We start from the raw sequence: 21,572 nt of genomic DNA, 5'->3' as shown, positions 1-21,572 counted from the left end.
AAGCTGTAGTTTTTAAAAAATATATATGTTTATCAATAAAATTTGCACAATGACAAGAATATAAATAAAAATAAAGGTGGTGTATTAATAGCACTAAAAAATGAATAAAAAGTGATATACCTATATAGGAATTTAACACCCTAGTGGCGGGCTATGCTGCCTGGTAAATGCCTGATTCATACAAATCGGGATATTGGTATAGACGAAACAAAGGAAAACCGGCGCCTTACAAGTCCAATATGTGCGAGTCTTTAGAGTCCAGAATAGTGAAGAAAGTGTCCAGAACCTTTCTGATCCTGTACTTCCAGATGGTCAGATGAAGTTACGGCCGTGCGTTTCGTGATATGTCAGAAACACAAAGAAAGTACAGTAATAGTGCAATATTGCCAGCAATGTTACATACAGCTGCGGCCCCCTTTATCCTAATGCGGCCGTAGCGACGTAACTCTGATAACCGCGGGCAGGTGCAGTATATTTTCTCTTTTTACGGAATATGCTCCGGTATTTTAGCGCTCGTATTATTAGCATATTATTAGTGCTGTCTGCAATACTGTCTAAAAACTCAGGTGGGCGTTCGCGAGCTGTTGTCTTCAAAGTCTAATACTGTAGCAGTTCAACCTACGTCAGTCCGCGTGTGCGCGCGCAGTAATTGTAAATTTGCATATTTATGCATGCATGCATGTACTGTATGTCTCATTTGAACATTGTTGAAACTCATAGGCGTGTACTGTAACAGTATCACATTTCGGCGTACAGTATATAGCGCTCTTCCCTCGCTCGCCCCCGCACACACAGGATAATATACTGCACTATTTCAACTTCTCTACAGTACACCTCTCTCACGCCATTCCTTTGAACGGATGGTTTCTGGCTTCAATAACATTCCTGTCGTCACATTCCTGCGTGTATAACGTGCAGTGCAGAGCCTGGTTTGATTTACTGTTTTCTTCTGTGTTGATTATTAATGCTCATTGGAAGAAAAAAAGTTCAAGAGTGACCAAAAAAAAAAAAAAAAAACATTTTTTTTCTCGTCATTTTTTATTATTATTTTCTCAACATGTTCCTGCCTAAACCATCTTGATGTTACGATATTCAATCGGTGCTGTAGCTTTTGACTGCGACACTGTGCGTTTGACTGCACATGATTTGTGTGATTTTTATGTATTTGGGGGTGTGGGGGTCAAATCATTATGAAAATATTTCTTTGAACTGTTCAGGGATATCCTTAAAGCAGCTTTACCCCCTCCCCCCACCCCCCCCGCGCGTGCACACACAAGGCTCGCTCAAGGATTTCAACCTCTTATCGACACCTCTCTCAGACCATTCATTAATTTTCCTATTGTTGGCTTTGAGTCACATCTCTGCGCCTGCGTGTTATCCTCTTTGGGAAGGGAGCTAGTTGATTATTACTGCGCATGCGTGTATAACTTCACCATTTCACTTCGGCGCCTATTGTTCACCATTCATATGACTCGCCCATCCACCCCCCCAACCCTTTGATGCTTTGTTTACGGTAACGCTTGTGATAATCCCTTCTCGAATTTGATATGTAAATCTGATTAGCACAGCACTGTGAAATTGAGAGTTAAAAAAACCATAATCTGATTGATTGCCGTAAATTAACACTTTTTGTCATTCTTTCTTTTTCTTTGGTGTAGGGTGGTGGGTGTCAATGATTCATGATAATCATAATGTAAAGAAATATTTATTTTATTTTATCAGGAATAAAAAATACAAATATACAAATAATAATGAATAATACAAAATGCAGTCTTTATTCAGTTCTTCTGTCAGTTGAAAATTGATGGCCGGCGGATAATCGTGAATAATGCACATTGATAATAATATTAATAATATATAATATATAATAATATAATTAATATAAAATTTTCCGTCTTTATCTTCTGCCTCATTCTGTGTACAGTAATTCATTGAGCGAGGGGAGGCTTTGTGTAAATCATGACTGCACTTTAGATACACTTTACTGTACACACAGTTCACACAATGTACACATGATTCCCCTTCTCCCCCTTTCCATCCTTTTTTCTCTGAAAAGACAAGAAAAAGAAAAATTAGTGCAGTTATGTGCATATTATGGCATTGTGTACTGTATACTGTAGCTACTCCATCTTGGACTACAGTATGCAGATAGTACTGTCAAACTAGTCTATACTGGAACTACTGTATACTGTAACTACTGTTAAATACTTTGTAACCAGATGGCTAGTGCTGCTCTCTCAGGAAAGAAAAAAATTGTGCAGTTAGGTGCATGCTGTAAAACAATCTGTGCCATACTTAACTGTATCATACTGTACTTGGTGTGCCTGTACTTACCATACTACAGTACAGTACTGTACCATACTACCTTCCTGATGCTTGCCCATTACGCTCTATCACAATGGGCAACACAATCAATATGGTCAATATATTTATTAAATCGTTCCACGGTGAGTACATCGTTCTAAAAACTCATTATGCCTTGCGCCAACTCATCCTTTTGGAGGGTTTCACGACTTTTCGGATATGATCCTTCAGCTGATGCCAGACCATTTCGATTGGATTGAAGTCTGGCGATCTGTCATTGGAGGGGGAAAAAAAGGAGAATTAGTTAAAGAGATCCACAGTAAACAGTGGAAAAAAATGAGACACGGTTACCGCACTTACTCCGCTGGCGTCTTCACCCAGTTGATACCGCGCTCAAGAATATGCGCTGTTGACGCTGTGTGCTTCGGATCGTTGTCCTGATAGAAACGGTGACCATCTGGGAACTCACGTGTGATGTATTCCACAATCTCAGGCACAATTTGCTCTTGGAAAAAAGCTTTATTCATGATTCCTATAACAAGAAAAGAAAAGTGCTCAAAATACTGCACACTAGTACAGTACAGTGCATAAGGCAAAAGAGTGTGACTTATTTTACCTTCAAAGATGACAATGCATCCTGGTCCATGCCTAGAGATGGCACCCCACACATGCATCTTCACTGGGTGTTTTGGACGCGGCTTCATAGATATGCGACCTTTTTTGTGGAATGCAAAGGTGGCAAATCTCTCCAGCGATACAGTAGACTCGTCCGTGAAGATGCAATCCTGAAAAGTTTCTCCACTGTCGATCCATGCCTGGGCCTGGACCACTCTCTTGATCTTGTTGACATCCGTTATCATAGGGTACGCTCTGTAATGACAAGGAATAATTTTATAGGTACAGTACAGTTTCTTAAACAACACTTTAACCTCCTGTAGTGTCCAGTACTAACCTCACACGTCCATATTTCCATCCAATTCTGCGTCTCATCTTTATGCTGGTCTCAGATACAGTGAGATTGTGATTTTCCTGCAGAGTGTCTTTGACCCTTAAGGCACTCTTCTCATCATTCTCTTCACTTATTTTGTCGACCAGAAGAGTTGTCTCCCTACAGTGTACAGAAAAACAATCCTGTAAGTTACAGTGCAGTAGGCCACAAGTACAGCACATCATTTACAGTAAACAATAATAGATAGATATACTGTACTGTGTTTTATAGTTTTATAAATATACAGCGATATACACAATAATAGATAGATATACTGTGTTTTATAGTTTTATAAATATACAGCGCTATATACACAATAATAGATATACTGTGTTAGTTTTATAAATATACAGCGCTATATACACAATAATAGATAGATATACTGTGTTTTATAAATATACTGTACAGCGCTATATACACAATAATAGATATACTGTGTTTTATAGTTTTATAAATATACAGCGATATACACAATAATAGATCAATAATATATAGTTATATTAATATGCAGCAATATAAACAATTAAAGATATATATACAGTATAATATACTTACGCGTTGGTTACCGTTGATGTCCTCGTGCGTTTTTTGGTCTTTCCGTGTGCATGATAGCTCACGGTGGCTGCTGGTTCAACGAGACCAGAAGCACCTAACCAGCGTTGGATATCTGCAATTAGTTGTCTGCTCATGTACATCTCCTTAATTCTCATGCTGAGATCCTTTGAAATCTTTTTAACAGGCATAGCTGCGAGTAGAAAGAAATACAAGCACAAGAATGTATATTCGATGTTTAGTCTGTGTATTCAATGTGCAGTGAATCCACAAAATGGATGGTGTATTTATACGTTAATGACTCACATTAGAGTATGCCCACTTTCAACACCTGCACCTCGTTGCCCTTCATAAAAGGTGACACACTTTGCATAGCCCACCACTCGATCTGTATCTGAACTTTCCCTTGTCCAGATACTGCATTGTGCCATCTGCTCCAATGGATCAACCCCGATTCTACGGACGCAGGAACCCACTCGCCTCTGCCGTGCCTGTCATGCAGAAAAAGCGAAAGGCGGGAGCCATTTCCAAGCCAAGGCCAAAGCGAAAGGCTTAGGCTAATAAAGAAAACCTTCTGCTGACCCCAAAGGCTAAGGGTTTTAATACACGTAAGCCTTATTATGTCAAGAATAAATTCGGTGATGTACACTCAAAGCAAAACAAATGGCAGCCAACCCATCGAATTCGCAGGCCACGTCCTCCATTACGCTTAGACGACTCTGCCGCTGTTCTCCCGGAAACCCACAGCCCATCTTCCCCACTACTCTTCGACGACGCTGCCGCTGCTCTCCCGGAAATCCACAGGTCACTTTCTCCATTACGCTTAGACGACTCTGCCGCTTCTCTCCCGGAAATCGACAGGTCACTTTCTCCATCCCTCTTCGACGACGTTGCCGCTTCTCTCCAGGGAACCCCCATCTCATCCTCCATAGCACCCATCCACCCAGATGTCCACACCACCCCATGCACAAGATCCAGCTCGTTAGACCGCATGCTGAATGGGTTAAGTGTCGATATCCCCAGGAACTCCACTATGCTGGTAAAGATAGATCTTCTTTTAGAGACCATGCTAATTATGGATCAACGGATGGAGAAGCTGGATCAACGGATGGAGAAGCTGGATCAACGGATGGAGAAGCTGGATCAACGGATGGAGAAGCTGGATCAACGGATGGAGAAGCTGGATCAACGGATGGAGACGCTGGATCAACGGATGGAGACGCTGGATCAACGGATGGAGACGCTGGATCAACGGATGGAGACGCTGGATCAACGGATGGAGATGCTGAATCAACGGATGGAGACGCTGGATCAACGGATGGAGGCGCTGGAACAACGGATGGAGGCGCTGGATCAACGGATGGAGAAGATAGAGACTGACATAGCGGGGATACATAATTTGCTCGGAGTTCATGCCCCTGTATCTCCGACGCCGGAGCAGGAGGGTGGTATGGATGGGATGAATGGGACCTTCATCCTTCCATCACCAAGCGCATCCCCTCCACCAGAAGAATATGTGTACATGTATGTATGCCGTTGACGAGGATGACATGACAACCCCGTCAAGACCACGCCAGGAGACAACACGGCGACCAAGACAGGAGAAAAGCATCCTCCCAGACAACCTACCCTCGCTCGCTGCCACAAGCACACCCGCTCCCAGAAGAACACCCGCTCCCAGAATCCAACCCACATACGCTTGCATTGAGACCGTGCCCGACATCATCCTGCGCGAGCTGCCCCAGCCACTCAGGGAGAAGTATAGGTTAACAAGTGCTGGTGTACCCCAGAAGTATGCCATGTTAATTTTCAAGCACCACGTGTCCTACTCGGTGTACTGCGTGTGGGCCAACAGTGTAAACTACGAAGGAAATCGCGAGAAAAGGGCGCTTCCTGAAAATTTAAGAAGGACTATTGTGGAGGAATTGCAGTGCTATTTTTCAATTACTAATCCTTTAATGAAAATAGTGAGAGACTCCATTAATGGCATTTTGCGTCATACAAGGCATCGGCCTTGGAAGGACAATCTGGTGGGTATCGAATTCGCGTGACTGTTCAAATGTTGTTTAATTTTTGACTTGTTGCTTGTTTTAAATTGTATTAATAAAGAAATGTTTTTACTTACACAAGACCGGCACAACTCCAGTCCTCGAGGGCCTGTTTGCGGCCCTCGAGGACTGGAGTTGTACAGGCCTGACTTACTGTATTCATAAATTGTATTCTTAACTTTATTGTATTAATAAAGAAATGTTTTTACTAACACCATACTGTACACCTGTGCTGTAAATGTTTTGACTTTCTGTACTTCAATAAAGGAAATGTTGCATGTTTTAAATTGTATTAATAAAGAAATGTTTTTACTTACACAAGATACTGCACATAAATGTTTTTACTAGCAGTACACCATATACCTGTAAATGTTTTGAATTGTGGTACACTTTAAATGTTTTTCAATTGTATTTTTAAATGTTTTTACTTACTCCATAAATGTTTTTATACTTACTCCACCAATAAAAGAAAATGTTGATTTGTTTTAAATTGTTTAATTGTCTCCTTTTATAACAAAGTACAGTGTTTCTAGAACATACAGTACAGTACTGTCCAGGCATACTGTACAGTACTGTACTGTATACTGTAGGCATGCGCAGTACATCACAAGAGTATTAAAACAATACATGCTGTACGGGTATAGAATACACATATGTACTGGAATACAGGTAGAATAAATGTATACTTATTATTTTTCGGGTTTATTATACAGTATGTATATAAAAAAATATTGTATATGGTCTGAAAACAACAGCATACTGTTTCAGGTTTTCTATGAAGCTCTCAGTTATTCTATCCTAAACAATAACAACGGCCACTAAACTGTTGACTCCGGTACGTGGTTTTTTAAATCCGATTAAGCAATGTGCAGGCATTGTTGCACAAAGCGATATTATCCATCGAAATCGCTCCATTTGCCGTTTTCCGCATGAGATGACAAAGTTTTCTTTTCTGAGGAAAAACAAAAGTACAAGTTTTACTGTAATAGTCAGTCAGTCCCCTAAAGAAGTTCCCACAGTCAGTCCCACCAATAATTTTCTCGGGGGCATCTCCTGTTCACATGCGCATGTGCCTACTGTAGATGTGATGACACCAATTGTTCAGTATCTACTGTAGAAGCTGCTCAGCCAATGATATTGCTTACAGGAGAATCGCTTGACACTGCATTGATATTGATATTTCAAAAAAAGAATAAAATACGGTAACATTACTCACCATACACTTTGCCAATCAGCTGGCGCCGAGCCACTGCCAGTCCCGTATTCTTGATTATACACGTAGTTGACAGGTGACAGCGGGACTACTACACCTATAGTTGACACCTGATGAGGCTGGAAATCGCTTTGGTACATGCAAGCTTGCTGGAATCTGTACGCGAAATCCGGCTCAGGTTGCAGGTATCCGGGCGGGGACAGACAGCAAAGGTTGCCGGTCACCAGGTTTTCACTGACGGGGAATTATTGGAAGCTGGCGCATTGCTTGCCAGCGACTGATGTTTCTTAATTGGTTTTAACATGACCTTTCGCCTTTTGAAGTCTCCATGATCAAAGATACGGGAAAAATCTGGAGCTACACACTAATACCCTCCAATAACACCGGGATGAATATGAAAAAAACACGGATCGATACATAACTTTTTCCTAATTGCACGCTTCCACACATGAGCATCTGGTGAAAATTTGTAAAAGTTATAGTTTTCGATAAAATACTGATAAATTTGACCGACTGTTGCCATCTTATCATCTGTTGCACTAATCGCGGCCCATATTAAATAAGCGTACGTTATGTCGGGTTTTTGGAACACGGACTGCAGTGATGCACTCATGTCGGGATTCTCAGGACAATAAAACACCAGACACTGTGCATTTATTTTTTAATATGAAAAGCCTAAATTGATACATTATTGTAACTTCTTCAGTACCAAGGTCAATTTACAATGGTCCACTGTGGTATTTTTTTAAACACCTGCAAGTCGACACATTACTGAAGCGCATGCGCATTACAATTCATGAATATCTGCCACCTGGCGGATACGCGAAGAATTGCAACCAATTAAATCCGAACCATTATCAATAAACACATCAACCGCGGGTGACGCCGGCATGAATGCGGCATGAACGCGGTGAATTGCGTGGCATTCGGAAAAAATCCCCGGAAAAAATCGGAGATGTTGGAGAATAAAAGGGGCCGCAGCTGTAGAACTAACACTAACTGCAACACACATATAACAATGACTGACACCACATACAAAACAAACACTACACTGACAAACAGAACAGAAAATAGCAAGGCTGAAATTAAATTAAAGCTAATTTAATAAGAGAATAAAACAATATAAAATTGCTAATGTGCGGATGACAGTGAGACCGCTGGTCCGGTAGGTTAAAACCAGGACCCTACTCACAGGATGGGAGATGTAAACAGGCAGTGAATGATCGGTCGCAATGTGTAAGGTCTTCCTTCGGTCACACTGGAGTGTTCATAGACTTGCTCTTGTGCTTCCCCGCGTCCCTTGGGCGGGTGTTCCGACACTTGGGGGCGGACCTTGAGGTAGAAGCCTCTTCCTGCTTATGATCCAAGTCTGTCGCGCTGCTCACGTCAGTCCGTCAGGTTTAGCTCTGAACTTTGCCCTACGCGTTTCTTGCGCTTGCGCACCACTTATCCCCATAACCCCTGAAGAAGGGGCAAGTCTATGAACACTCGAGTGTGACCGATGGGTAACGATATGCATCTTGGTGAATTTGCATCCTCAAAAATTAGTTCACGCTGGGCTAAAAAGCCCTGCCGCTACAAATAAGCGGTAACTCCGCTTTCATCAGCGTTAGTGATGCAATTATGGGGAGGGGTGATGCATATCCCACACTTCTATCATAGGGTCATGTAATAGGATATCTTACAAAACCTTATGACAGAGAGTGATTTCAGCTCCAATGTTTGATGCTACCAATGCATTACAAAGGAAATGTCTCTAGGCTCCAACAGGGTCAACATACAACATAAACACCCTACAAATAAAGCACAAAAAGTATAACAGTGATATGGGGAACTACAGCTGAACCCCGTTATAACGCGGTCCTCGGGATCCACAGAATGAGACTGCGTTATAACCGGGATCGCGTTATAAAATTTTGCCGGCGCAAGAACGTACTGGCATCTGCAGCTCTCTCCTCTCTGCAGCTCTCCCTACTTCAGGCTGCGTCCACGTGTGTGGCATTTCGCAGACTTTCGAGTGCAGAGGAGGGTCACATGACAAACACACCTATTACCACATATTATATAAAATGTATTCATGTTCAATTCCCACAAGTTGTAGGTGTGTGTGTATAAGTCCGTTAGCAATAAAGCATTGAATGTTTAAATAAAAAATGGAGATGTTTTTAAATCGGGAGCCATGCTCAGACCACGTTATAAACGGATCCGCGTTGTAGCGGATCATGCTATAATGGGGTTGAGCTGTATTAAGCGTTTATTATCCAAAATGGAAGCAAATCATGGGCTGACTATAACTACCTGGCCACTTGGAGGTTTATATGTTCTACAATCTGAATAGAATGTTGTTTTGTCACCTAGGAGCGTCTCAGTGTGGTAAAACAGCGACTCTGTAAACAATGACACTGACTTTGAATCAGGGGAGCCTGGTTCAATTCCTGGTGTCAGCTACTTGTGACCTTGGGCAAGTAACTTTATCTCCCTGTGTCTCAGACCCCAGAAATATAGATTGTAAGCTCATCTGGACTGTCTGTAAAATTCCTATGCGCTGCGCACCGCGCACTATACTGCAATTGTGAAGCGCCTTGAGTCCCATTGGGAGAAAAGCACTATATGAGATAGTTATATCAAAGTTGTTCTAGTTGACTAGTCTTACAGTATCTTGTGTGCAGTGTGTATATAGTGGCAATTAACTGCATAGGGTAGATGGGCCTAACGCCAGCTTGGGATAGATGATACCAATTATAGATCTTTTTCTAAAGGTAATTCAATATCGGCAGGTGACTTGAATTACTCATTTGCGTACGCCTCATAATAACACCAACACTTGGTATACTGGTGCAATAGAAAGCCCCTTAACACCGCTTTATCACTCGCGATACGGCTCTAGTGAATAGGTCGATAAATTAAGTGGGCGTTAAACAGTGATGTTGTCGTTAATTTTTTCATGCATCAATCTTTAGGGACTCTAGCCTAGAGAGGCATACTGACTGATAACTCTTCCTATTTGAGCTGGACTCCTGATTAGTAGATAAACAATGTATCCCTGCTCTCTGGGGAAAAAATTCCCTTCCCGATGGGATCTTTAGAAAACTCCTGCATCTTCATTCCAACTCTTACTGGAAGAAGCTCTCCGATGTTGGCCAGCATGGGTGCAGGGCAGGAGGAATTTATTGATGATATGAAAGTTAACGAGTGGGAGAATTCTAGCAGCAGGGTTTTGGGTTGGTTGTGACTTGGAGAGCTGTGAGGAAAGATGTCCCGTTAGAATAAAATTGCAATGGATCGTAACATCATCTTCTCTGCCCTCTCCTCTTCTGTTCCACAAACATGCATGAACTGAACTTTCTGGTTCTATGGGTGGAAGTTTGTTGACTAATTCCACTGGGTGCACCATTTTCTATTTTTGGTACTGTGACCTGTGGCAGTCAAAATATCTGTTGCTAGTGTAAATGAATGGTGTAGTGATCTTAACAGGGGGTGGTGGGAGGGTTTAACTTCTTAATTTCCTTAGCGGTTAGCCACTAAGGTAATGGTGGGGGGTTTATTAATGTATTTTAATTAATGTGGTTTTTTTTTAATTACAGCTTAATATTGATTGCCAATTTGGCAAGCTATCGTGGCTCTCCATTGAGAGGGTCTAGTTAACCACAGTGACAATCAATGATTTTATGTTTCAAATGTATTTGTTTTATTTTTTGGTAAATACTGTGTGTATTTTGTTAATGAGCAAAACCCCTATTACATGTGGTTAATAGGGATATTGGGCATTAGTCTAGATGAAGACGGGGAAGAAAGGGTTTAACCACTTCATTACCTTAGCGGTTAGCCACGAAGGTAATGCAGCTTTGCTTTTATTTGTACTTTTAGTATGCAGTATTGAAGCAGGGGAACTCCGGAGCTGAACCCTCTTTATTTCAGGTCTGGGGACCCCTTGCTTCCCGAGATACAGACCTTTTGTAGGGGGTGCCGGTATCTTTGGGCTGTTTAAATGTCCCGGTCACGTGGGCCTCGACACAGAAGATTTAAACTTGCAAGAGATGCCGGCAACCCATACGGAGACCTGTACCTCGGGAAGCATGGGGTTCCCGGACCTGAATTAAAGGTGATTCGGCTCCCTAGACCCCCTACTTCAATACGGTGTACTAAAAATAATACAACTAGTGAGATCTGCTGTATGATCTGCGCGGGGCGACACAGACTGCTTCTCTCTGATGTCTCTGAGCAGCTCTCAGAATGGTGTCGGCCTAGTAGTATTAACGCTGCGGGAGTCCCATTCAGAAGCAGGGACCCCTGTTGCGTTAATCCCTTCAGGGCAGCCAGCATTACTGGCCTTGTGGGCATGCCGGGAGCTGCGGTCGGCCGTGGTCAGGCTCTGTTAATACGCATGTTTCCTGGCGCCCACAAAGAAAGTAAATAGCACCAGATCTGTACACTGGCGACACACTTTATTCGAGCTCGGCTAGTCCCACGAATTCGGGTATACCCGGGTGTATTGAGGTTTGTGACTGTTTTCTGCCCGAGTGCATTGGGTTATTTTCCAGGCAGGGATTGAAGCATTTTATTCCCGCTGGCTGCAATACTGCACAGTGTGTATATATATATATATATATATATATATATATATATATATATATATATATATATATATATATATATATATATATATAGCATTACAATTCATGAATTTATGCCATCTGGTAGACACGCGAAGCATTGCAGCCTATTAAATCCTAATCATTATCATTTAACAGATCAGCCGCCCGTCAGCCAGGCATGAACCCAGGCTGGGAAGGCAAACACAACGGGGCTTGTCAGAGGTGAGAAGCGGCGCATTCCAGGTATCTGCCAGGTACATACTGGGTATTTGCTCGAATAAAGTGTGTCGGTGCAGTACATCGAATTCTAGAGCATCTAAACCATTTGTAAAGTTTATTTGAAGTTAACACAATATAGTGCTAATGTAACCTGACCTTAAGCCTATGCTTATATACGACGGCCATTGTTTTTGCATATAATATCACCTTTGTGGATATGTATTAAACTTGGGGTGGGAAATAACGTCGGTTACTAATTTAGGTAACCTGACATTATCTGCCCTGATTTAACAGAACTTAGTGCATCTGGGCAAGCAGACATTCTTGTCGTGGTAAAAGTTACTTGTGTTACTGCGGCGTAAGGGGAAATGAAATTGGCAATGACAGAATAAAGGAAGAGGAGGGTGTGCGTTACATAGTAGATGAGGTTGAAAAAAGACATACGTCCATCAAGTTCAACCTATGCTAAATTTAGACGAGATACTTTATCCTATATCTATACTTACTTATTGATCCAGAGGAAGGCAAACAAAAAAAACCCAGAGTCCTAGCATCCAATGATATCTCATAAAGGGAGTGAGAGTTACTGTATCCACAGGAGAATTAATGTGTAGCAGTGTTATCATTATGTAGTGCATCATGTTTATTTTTCAGGAGGCCGATACATCGTCCCTCAGACCATGAAAAACGGTTTGTTTTTAATGAAAATTAAAGTGTTTTTTTCAGGGTTTTTTTTTTTTTGCCTGATAATTACGCTGGTCTCTAATGACTTCATGTTCACACGTCTGCTTGTTACAATTATTCCTCTGCTTCCCGTTGCAGATATTAGCACTATGCCACATTGCGGTGGGACAGCAATTGAACTTACACTGGCTCCACAAGGTAATGCTGTTTTCTGGGCTGGAGATAGGCAGAGCTGGGCGCGGAGGGAATTGTCAGAGCCTGTAGCACAGGTGGCTCATCACAAATAATAAGCAATGCAAATGTCTTATCTCCCGGTTACACAGCATTGGATGTTACACGGCAAATGGCTATATTTGAAGTCAATTTATTCTTTCCAGCAAAGGCATTATATCCAGGTTATTACCAAACTGCAGCAATGCATAATAAGCCTCCCTTGAACACAAATTAGCGAACAGTTTAAAATAATTAATTCACATGAGGTGCATTTTATTATTTTTCTCAACAGCCATCTGGATTAAAATAGGGACTTTTACTTCTTGCAGTGTGGGCAAGGGGGAGTTGTGGGTGGGTAAGGATGGTGTGTGGGTGTGTCTCTGTGGTGTGGGTGTGTCTCTGTGGTGTGGGTGTGTCTGTGGTGTGGGTGTGTCTGTGGTGTGGGTGTGTCTCTTTGGTGTGGGTGTGTCTCTGTGGTGCGGGTGTGTCTCTGTGGTGCGGGTGTGTCTCTGTGGTGCGGGTGTGTCTGCGGTGCGGGTGTGTCTCTGCGGTGCGGGTGTGTCTCTGTGGTGCGGGTGTGTCTCTGTGGTGCGGGTGTGTCTCTGTGGTGCGGGTGTGTCTCTGTGGTGCGGGTGTGTCTCTGTGGTGCGGGTGTGTCTCTGTGGCGTGGGTGTGTCTCTGTGGTGTGGCGTGGGTGTGTCTCTGTGGTGTGGCGTGGGTGTGTCTCTGTGGTGTGGCGTGTGTGTGGTGGTGTGTGTTATTGTAAGTAAAATATTTAGACTTATAAAACTGCGGTGTGAGAACAATGCAAAAGTGGAATTTGTACATCCGTTAACATCCATTTGATTAAAACTCTGGCTGCCGTCTGAGGACCTTCAGTACTGTACGTTCCAATCCACAGTCTACGCTCCTGTCCCAAACAGAAATGTATATTTACAAACCCTGAAATGATGATGCTGCCTGGGACAGAATTATTGTACTGAAGTCGGACCCGTAAAGGGACAGGGACAGCCCCTCCTAGAAGCAAAGTGAACTAATGCCATTTTACGTCTCATAGGTTTAAATGCAGTTCATCCATTAGTTTATTTCCATCTTTAAATAAAAATAAAACAAATCTAGTTTATCTTCAGTACATTTGCTCACTGCCCATTATGTGCAAGAAATGGAGATATGTAAATCCTTCAGAACAGTTTAACCCGTGGAAAAGCTATGGTACTATATTCTCTCTCTTGTTCAGGCTTGCTTAGCAGCTATTCTGGTTGCCACCGTCATAGCCATGGCTTCCGTAGAACACATGTGGGAAGAAGAGTGGGAAGTCGTTCTAATCTCCTTCCAGGTACAGTAAGTGCATTAAACTGCCGCTCGCTTTGCTTTTGGTCTTGAAATATGTGGTTTCAAATTTCCCCCTGAAATGAAACCGGTCTGTGGGGAGAACAGTGGTTTTTGACACTGCTGCATTATTAAATATGAGCAATCTGAGATAAGCATGCAGTTATGTACTACAAATGTAGCAATAGACATCAGAGCTGTTTTTTTCCCTTTTGGGAGTTTCTACATACAAATGTAGCAAGACTCGCCGTGTCCAGAGCCACAGCTCCAAAATCACAACTACACGGCTCCGGAGAGAGTGTCTGCCGCGATCGCTCTGTGGGGGGAGGGGTCCGTGCTTCCGGCGATAGTCCGTGATAGTCCTCCGGTGCCGGGGTATCCGCGGTCATAGTCACGCGGCTTGCCCTGGTGCCAGACACAGTCAGTCTTGTCCATTTGGGAGAAAAGTTATTGGATTACAAAACGCTCGCTCCTGAGTGAAGTGCAGCAAAAAAACAAACACCTGGTATTTTACAGTCTATCAAATACTTGGTATTTAAGGCAGCGGTCCTACTTAAGATCACAGTACACTAATGGTTATACTGTATTTAAAGTGACAATCCAAGTAGCTAAAAATGTTTTTTAAATAAAATCTTTTTGTTTTAGTATATGCAGCATTTGATTACTTTTATTGAAAACCAATTACCTAAGCTGATATTTGATTCGTTCTCCCGTGATTGGTCAGCAAAATCCTGCTTCCCAGGGTTCACTAAATGGCTGCCTTTTCAGTTTCAAATAAATCATTCAACTAGTGCAACTCAGCATCTACAAGGTATCTTTATATGACTACGGTAACATTATCTATTGTTACAGTTTGCAGCTCTAACTGCTGGGAATATTGGCAACAGATTATCGCAAACAGGAAAGTGTTACAAATATCTTGCACTGCTGGGGAAGTGTGCTAAAACTTACTAGCGAAATCAAAAGATGCTCAGTACAGTATATTAAACTTATTAAAAATGGTATTAAGAGTTGAATTTTAAAATGGAAAAAAAAATTGGTTCTAAGTATTATCTAATACTATAGAACTGATTTATTTAAATAAAAAAAGAAGTTATTGCTTGGATTGCTCCTTAATGTGTGGAAAAACAGGGATTTGCATGCTTTATGGCATCATATTTCATATTATAACTTTTAATACAGTAGTGTGTATAATGCAGAATATTAGTTTCCATGGCATTCAAAGGCAATATTGGCCAACTATATCTCAAAATATTGTGACAAATCACACCAAAGAAAATGATTAAACCCGCTACATTATATCTGTACCCGTATACTGTGCATGACATATGTATAGATCTATAGTGTTCTTTTTACAAAGGGCATAGCCAGCATCTGTGAGCAGGTTACCTTCCAACACATGTCTGTAACCCAGGCTTTGACTTAAAAAGATGGGCACATACCAGCATAAGGGATCCATGTTTAAGTGGATAAGAAGCAAATAGTGACCTAATGTGGGGCTTATTCACTGAAGTGCAACACTGCTGATTTATACTGAAAAAGCCCGAAATGCTAATCTGCATCCCATTACCCAGAGTGCCTGGCGGCAGTGGAAGCACGGAGTGCACTTATTTGACCCAGACGTTGCTTTAAAAGCGGTGTAAACCAGCAGGCATAAGCTTAAATGGATCAGAAGCAAAAAGTGACACACTGTGGGTCCATGCCAGATTGCAAGATAGGCCCGAGCCTAGAGCAGCAACAATTTATTTATTAGAATGGCAGCACACACTGAGAGGCAGAGGCAGGTGTGGTGCACGGTAAAGGGTAAGTAGTTAGTCTGCGATCCAATATACCGACACGGCACAAGGGACAATCGCATAAAAGTGGTTTATTGGGTCCAAAATGCACACATACAGTACTGTAGGCCCGACGTGTCGGTCCCCAGGGCGACCTTCGGGGGTGAAGTAGGTCCCCCTGGGGACCGACACGTCGGACATATGTGTGCATTTTGGACCCAATAAACCACTTTTATGTGATTATCTCTTGTGCTGTGCCAGTATATTGGATCTCATGGGATCCTCACAGACTAACCGTTCTGGCTCATTTAAATGTACCTTGCAAATGCTGGGATCGTGTAGTGTAGCCCGATTAGCATCTGATCCATAATTAAGAATGGGTCTCAAGTGAAGAACAGCTGTTAATACGATTCTATATTGGACACTAAAACGAGACAAGTGCTATTTAATGTGTGTACGACCAAATACAATTTAAATAAATTAGTAATAGACGCGTGTGCTCTGCCTACTGAGTCATTAATGTACCCGAACCCCCAGGCAAACTGTCTTGTGCCTTTTGTTGGCCAACTCCAAATTGGTGTCTGCGTTTTTACGGGCTCTCAAACAGCCATTTGTGCCATTAGTTTGTGCTTCGACGCCACTGTCATTAGTCAACTCTAAATCGGTCCCTGTGAGTGCTGATTTGCACGTGATTGCCCAGAAGTGCAGTGAGAGCACGGTATGCTGTGTGTGAGTATGCGGTAAGGCAGGTCTGGGGACCTATGCAACAAAAAGGGAAAAACACAATAAGTCTTAATTCAATAAAATTTATAAAAAAGACAACAGAACACGTACATAGTAAAATAGGATCATCCTAATCCAATCATCCGCACATCCATTAAGGAACTGCCACGAGGAACAGATGAGTCCCACAAGATCGATGATCCTATTTTACTATGTGTTATGTTGTGTGTTTTTTTTTATAAATTTGATTGAATTAATACTTATTGTGTTTTTCTCTCTTTCCGCCCTTTTTTGTTGCATGTGTTCCGGTTAAACCCCGCTGATCACGGGAGAATAGAAGCAGCAGAGGGATAATTACCAGATCGGGGAATTAAAGGGAACTGTTTTGCGACAGCGCACTTTGTTGTTTATTGCCAATACTACGAATGTTTGGGGACCTATCAGATACATGACAACTGGAATGGTGCTTCATTTCATAATGGGGCGCAGAACTCTTAATCATGTGCTGCAGGGGATCACAAGCACATATCATCACATACCTGTAAGTGTTTTTTGTTCTCCTTTAGGCTACAGCTCCTTTCCTGCACATAGGAGCCCTCGCTGCAGTCACTATGCTGGCTTGGATAATTGCTGGTCAGTTTGCAAGATCAGAGAAAGTCGGTGAGTATGAATTAGTCGTAAGTTTTTGGTTTGTAACCCTAACACACTTACCGATTGTTTCAGGAAATATTAGACGTATTCAGGGGCAGCCTTTTATAAGGACGAGCAGATCAGCTGTGTTGGTTCCTCACCTCATAGGTTATTTTATTTGCAAACGAATCAATGACATGGCTTTCTTTCACATGATGTAATCAGTAGTTGCACTCATAGTAAATGATTATTTATTAAATGAGCTTGCAAACAAGTCCTTAACTGCCTCATTAACAGGGTGAGACCTTGATTTTAATAAGTCTTGCCCTCTTAGGCTGAGATTATACAGCGTGCAATGGCACTCACTTGCGCGCCAACCTCAAATTGCCTAATGCCTATGAGGCCGCTGTGTGTGCGCGCATGACGGAGCGCAATGCTGCAGCGCAATGCTGCGACCGTGTTTTGAAGACAAAAAATTGTCTATTCAAGCGCGGCCGCGTGACATCCGCGTCACGTGAGTGGTTCAGCCAATGAGGGTGAAGCAGCTTTATGACGTGACCACATCGCTGGGGCTGCAGGAATGCGTGAGGCTAAGGCTGTGCTTATAGTGCCGGTGACGTCAGGCTGCGGTCGCTGGAATAATCAAATTGAGATGACTTCCAGCGATCGAGACCAAGCTGTTGCTCTGTCGCGCCGGGCTTACTATAAGCGCACACGACTGCGGCAATGCATTTATTTTGACGTGACATCGAGGCGCTGTTGCTGGCACTGTAAGCGCAGCCTAAGGCCCCGCTCCCTCAGTCAGCGCGCCCGCACTGCAGACAGGCGGGGCGCTGACAGACACAGACCGCGATATCCGGTCTGTAGGGAGCCGGAGTGGGAAGGGGGGGGCGTGGCTTGAGCGGAGGGACCCGCTACTCCCCCCCTCCCTCTCTCCACGGGCTTGGGCTGCAGGAGGGAGCTGCTGCGGGCTGCTGTAAGGTAAGCAGCTCCCTCCCCCTTCTGCCACAAAAAACACACACACACTACCTTGAGTAGGAAGCTGCCTGATAATAGCTCCCGCCCCCACCGCTGATTGGCTCATCAGCGCACCACGTGACGCTTCACCGCTCGGGATCACAATTTTCTTGAATCCCCTGCCAGCTGACGCGTCACAGTGCGTAGTGAGCCGTCAGCGAGGGGGGACTGGGACCGGCTACGGAGGATTCCCCTGCTGGTGGGGAACGCTCGCGCGGCCGTCCGCGCCGCCGAGCGCAGCGCGGCCCAGCCCTTACACACTTGAGTGTCTCCCCATTAGGGGAGAGGTATGGAACTGCACTGGTCGTTTCTCCCTAGGAACTCAAACCCTTCCAATTTTTTGGTTCTTTCTCCTGAACCCTAACATACTGTATGGCTTCGTCCTTCCCAAACAAGTTTCACAATTTGTTGGGTAATATGTCAGTAGAGTTTCAAGTTAACCAGATGAAGAAAATGAAATGTTAGACATGTCCTGCAGAATTTTATTTTGACAAGTTATTGTAAGAGTTTGGCTTGTAACCCTTTACACACACAAATATAATTCAGGAGTAGTTGTATGTTGTTATGGTTTAAAATGATGCCTCTTATAGCACAAGAAAATCAGCAGCTCTCTTGTGCGTAGATGTTTGTGTGTGCTTGCTACATCAGGAACAAAACGAATACTAATGCACCCCAAAGAACAATCATTTACTGTATCTAAGCAAAATAAATAGTGGACAAACTCGGTACCAACGTTTTGGTCTCCCACTGGGGTCATCATCAGGGACCCGATGACATTGATATTATTACTCCATCCACTTTAAATAAAGCTGCAGACATCCTAGCTTGCACACCTCACATGGCATGATAGACTCCAGTAATATCGTCCCCTTCGCAATCAACATGTTCCTCTTACCTGCTGTAAATCAGCTGCCCCGTAGGCTTTAAAGGGGTCCTCACTTGTAAGGCCTTGACCCTGCTGCCTACTACAGCGTCCGCTGTGGACGAGAGCCCTCCCCTGCACGGACGAGAGCCCTCCCCTCAATGGCGCTGGGCCCGCTGCGAGGGGGGGCCGCAGTGCTGGGGCGAGAGTTGCTCCTGCTCTCAATAGAATTGAGAGCAGGACTCGCGTCGAGCGATACGGCACGCCCCCCGGCGGTTCAGCCAATGAGGGCGAACCTGCCGGGTGACGTCATGGCCGCTCCCCCGCCACGCCCCCCGTCTCTCTTCCTGCAGTGAGCTGCAGACCAGGGAATCGGCTGCACGCGCCGCCAATCTCGCGGGCGCGCGTTGCAGCGGAGATACCGGGGCCTTAGCCTAAGGTAGATGATCCACTTATATGTTGTGACACTGATTGAATTATGTAGGTCCTGCAATTTATTACAAACCTGAACTTCAGCGGTCTCCCCCATTCTTTCCTTGTAGAATAAATATAGCTTTCATCTTTGGAAAATCAGTTCCAGGGAGAACATCTCTCATTTAGCAATTTCAACAATGGGCAGAAGAAGAGATTTAATGTGGAAAAAAAATCCAGTTTGTAATATTGAAGGGATGTACAATTGTTCATCACAAGTGTGTTTTTCATTTGCATGCCTGATGTCTCAATGCAGAGAATTATATAATGGCTTTCTCTTTAGTTTTTCAGATGTTTATAATTATTGCATACTTAGCTGTCGTAATTGCACTTTATCTGGTCCCACTAACCATCTCCTCGCCCTGTATTATGGAGAAGAAGGATCTGGGCCCAAGACCGGGGATTATTGGCCATCAAGGGGCACCGATGGTAAGATATTTTTCTGTGAACATCTAGAATGTTTTTTTCTTTTCTTTTAAGATAGATGTGATACTCTATATGCCTTCATTTGAATCAAAACAAATACCTCATGCCTAATGTTATTTAAAAATTAAATTGGGGACCCTGTTGTTCAGGCAAATCTTTGGTGAACAAGAAGCCTGGGTCCCTGCAGGCTGGAGTTCGGTTGGTGCTGGGTTTGAATCCCAGCAGGGTCGCAGGCAAACCTCTGTGACCTTCCTCTCTTGCTGAGCAGAAACAGGAACTCTGACGAGCATTTACTTCCTGCCTTTTAAAGCTGCAGTTCAAGTTTAAAAATAAAAAATAAATCACATTCAATATGTGCATCAATACAATCTGCACACTGACAAGTGATTAGCCATGTTGCCGATCGATTCGCTCTCCTGTGATCGATCGCCTAAGATTCGACTCGGGGGTTCTTTAAATCACTGTTGGTGCTGCAGGAGATTACCCAAGATGCAAAGTTCTGTGTGGAAGATCATGTGACCAGGCAGGCAGTAGATACAATTGGTGCACTGCTAGAAAGAGGGCAGGGCTCGAGCCAGAGCCTGTCTCAGGAGAGGAAGGGGATGTGACTTTGTAAATGGTTGTGTAGCCCCTTGTAAACAGCTCAGGCTATACCTATCTTCCTTCTACTGCGGTAAGTCCTGTTAAGATCAGGCACCAGTACTCATTATGGGTTTTCCCCCTTTATAGCCCTAACCTGAATGGTAGACACAGGCCTGGACTCTGCTGCAGGCGTGAGCAAGAGGGGAGGTTCTGCTGACACCAGGAGGGGAAGGGATAGCTCTATATTTAGCAGCCCACTCCGGTGAGTGTGGTTGTTGTTCTTCGTCCTTGCTGTGTGCCATGTTCCTCTCTTATTGATGGTGCGTCTTAAGAAGAGTTCGAGCGAGCAATGATACCAAGGGTCTAGAGCTGCTGAGTATTAATCCGTGAGCCCCGAATCCTGCGGAACGGTCCGAGGAGTATCAGGAGGCTACGTAAAGACTGTGTGTGATTTGGAGAGTATAACCCTGGGACCTAAGGGGTTCTTCTATACCGGTCCTGTCCCATTACCCTGGGAGTATAGAAGATGGAGGCGCTGCACCACTAAGATATTATGGAGGCTATCACCCCAGAAGCCCGGTCCTGGCTCCCCCACAACATCGCGGGAAGCTCAGGCCCTCCTGTTCCTCACAGGTACGCACCACACCACATGTAACCAGCCCCCATGCACCCCTCACACTCCCGTAGAGATTGGGGGGGGAAACAGGGTTACATTTGGAGGCGCTGCTGTGATATGGATATCTATCAGAACAGGACCGGCTTATAGCGAGGCGGAACAGACAGACTAAGATGCACTCTCCCGGCAAGTGATTCTAAGCAGGTAGCGTGAGGCAACTGGGGGGGTCATAGCGGTAACCAATCCGGGGACCATGGCCCAGGGCCGCGTTACGAAGGGGTGGATAGTTAGAGCCGATTAAGTCCCTTGAGGCGGATAGCATGAG

General features: G+C 43.7%; 1 protein-coding gene across 3 annotated transcripts in view; it reads left to right on the top strand.

Annotated features, from left to right (window-relative positions):
• The window catches only part of GDPD5 (glycerophosphodiester phosphodiesterase domain containing 5), a 362,801-nt gene that overhangs the window by 262,352 nt on the left and 78,877 nt on the right, over nt 1-21,572 (top strand). For all 3 annotated transcript variants that reach the window (XR_012800052.1, XM_075592696.1, XM_075592695.1), the window contains exons 5-8: nt 12,742-12,801; nt 14,054-14,152; nt 17,210-17,303; nt 19,907-20,052. Coding sequence is in view for 2 of the 3 variants with exons in the window: in XM_075592696.1 (XP_075448811.1) it covers nt 12,742-12,801; nt 14,054-14,152; nt 17,210-17,303; nt 19,907-20,052 (399 nt within the window). In the remaining variant the exon portion in view is untranslated. The remainder of the gene's footprint in view (nt 1-12,741; nt 12,802-14,053; nt 14,153-17,209; nt 17,304-19,906; nt 20,053-21,572) is intronic.

The sequence above is a fragment of the Ascaphus truei genome, chromosome 3 (assembly GCF_040206685.1).
Source record: "Ascaphus truei isolate aAscTru1 chromosome 3, aAscTru1.hap1, whole genome shotgun sequence".
NCBI classification, from domain to species: domain Eukaryota; kingdom Metazoa; phylum Chordata; class Amphibia; order Anura; family Ascaphidae; genus Ascaphus; species Ascaphus truei.
Note: the sequence above shows the minus strand (reverse complement) of the source record. Positions and strands in the feature narration are given on the sequence as shown.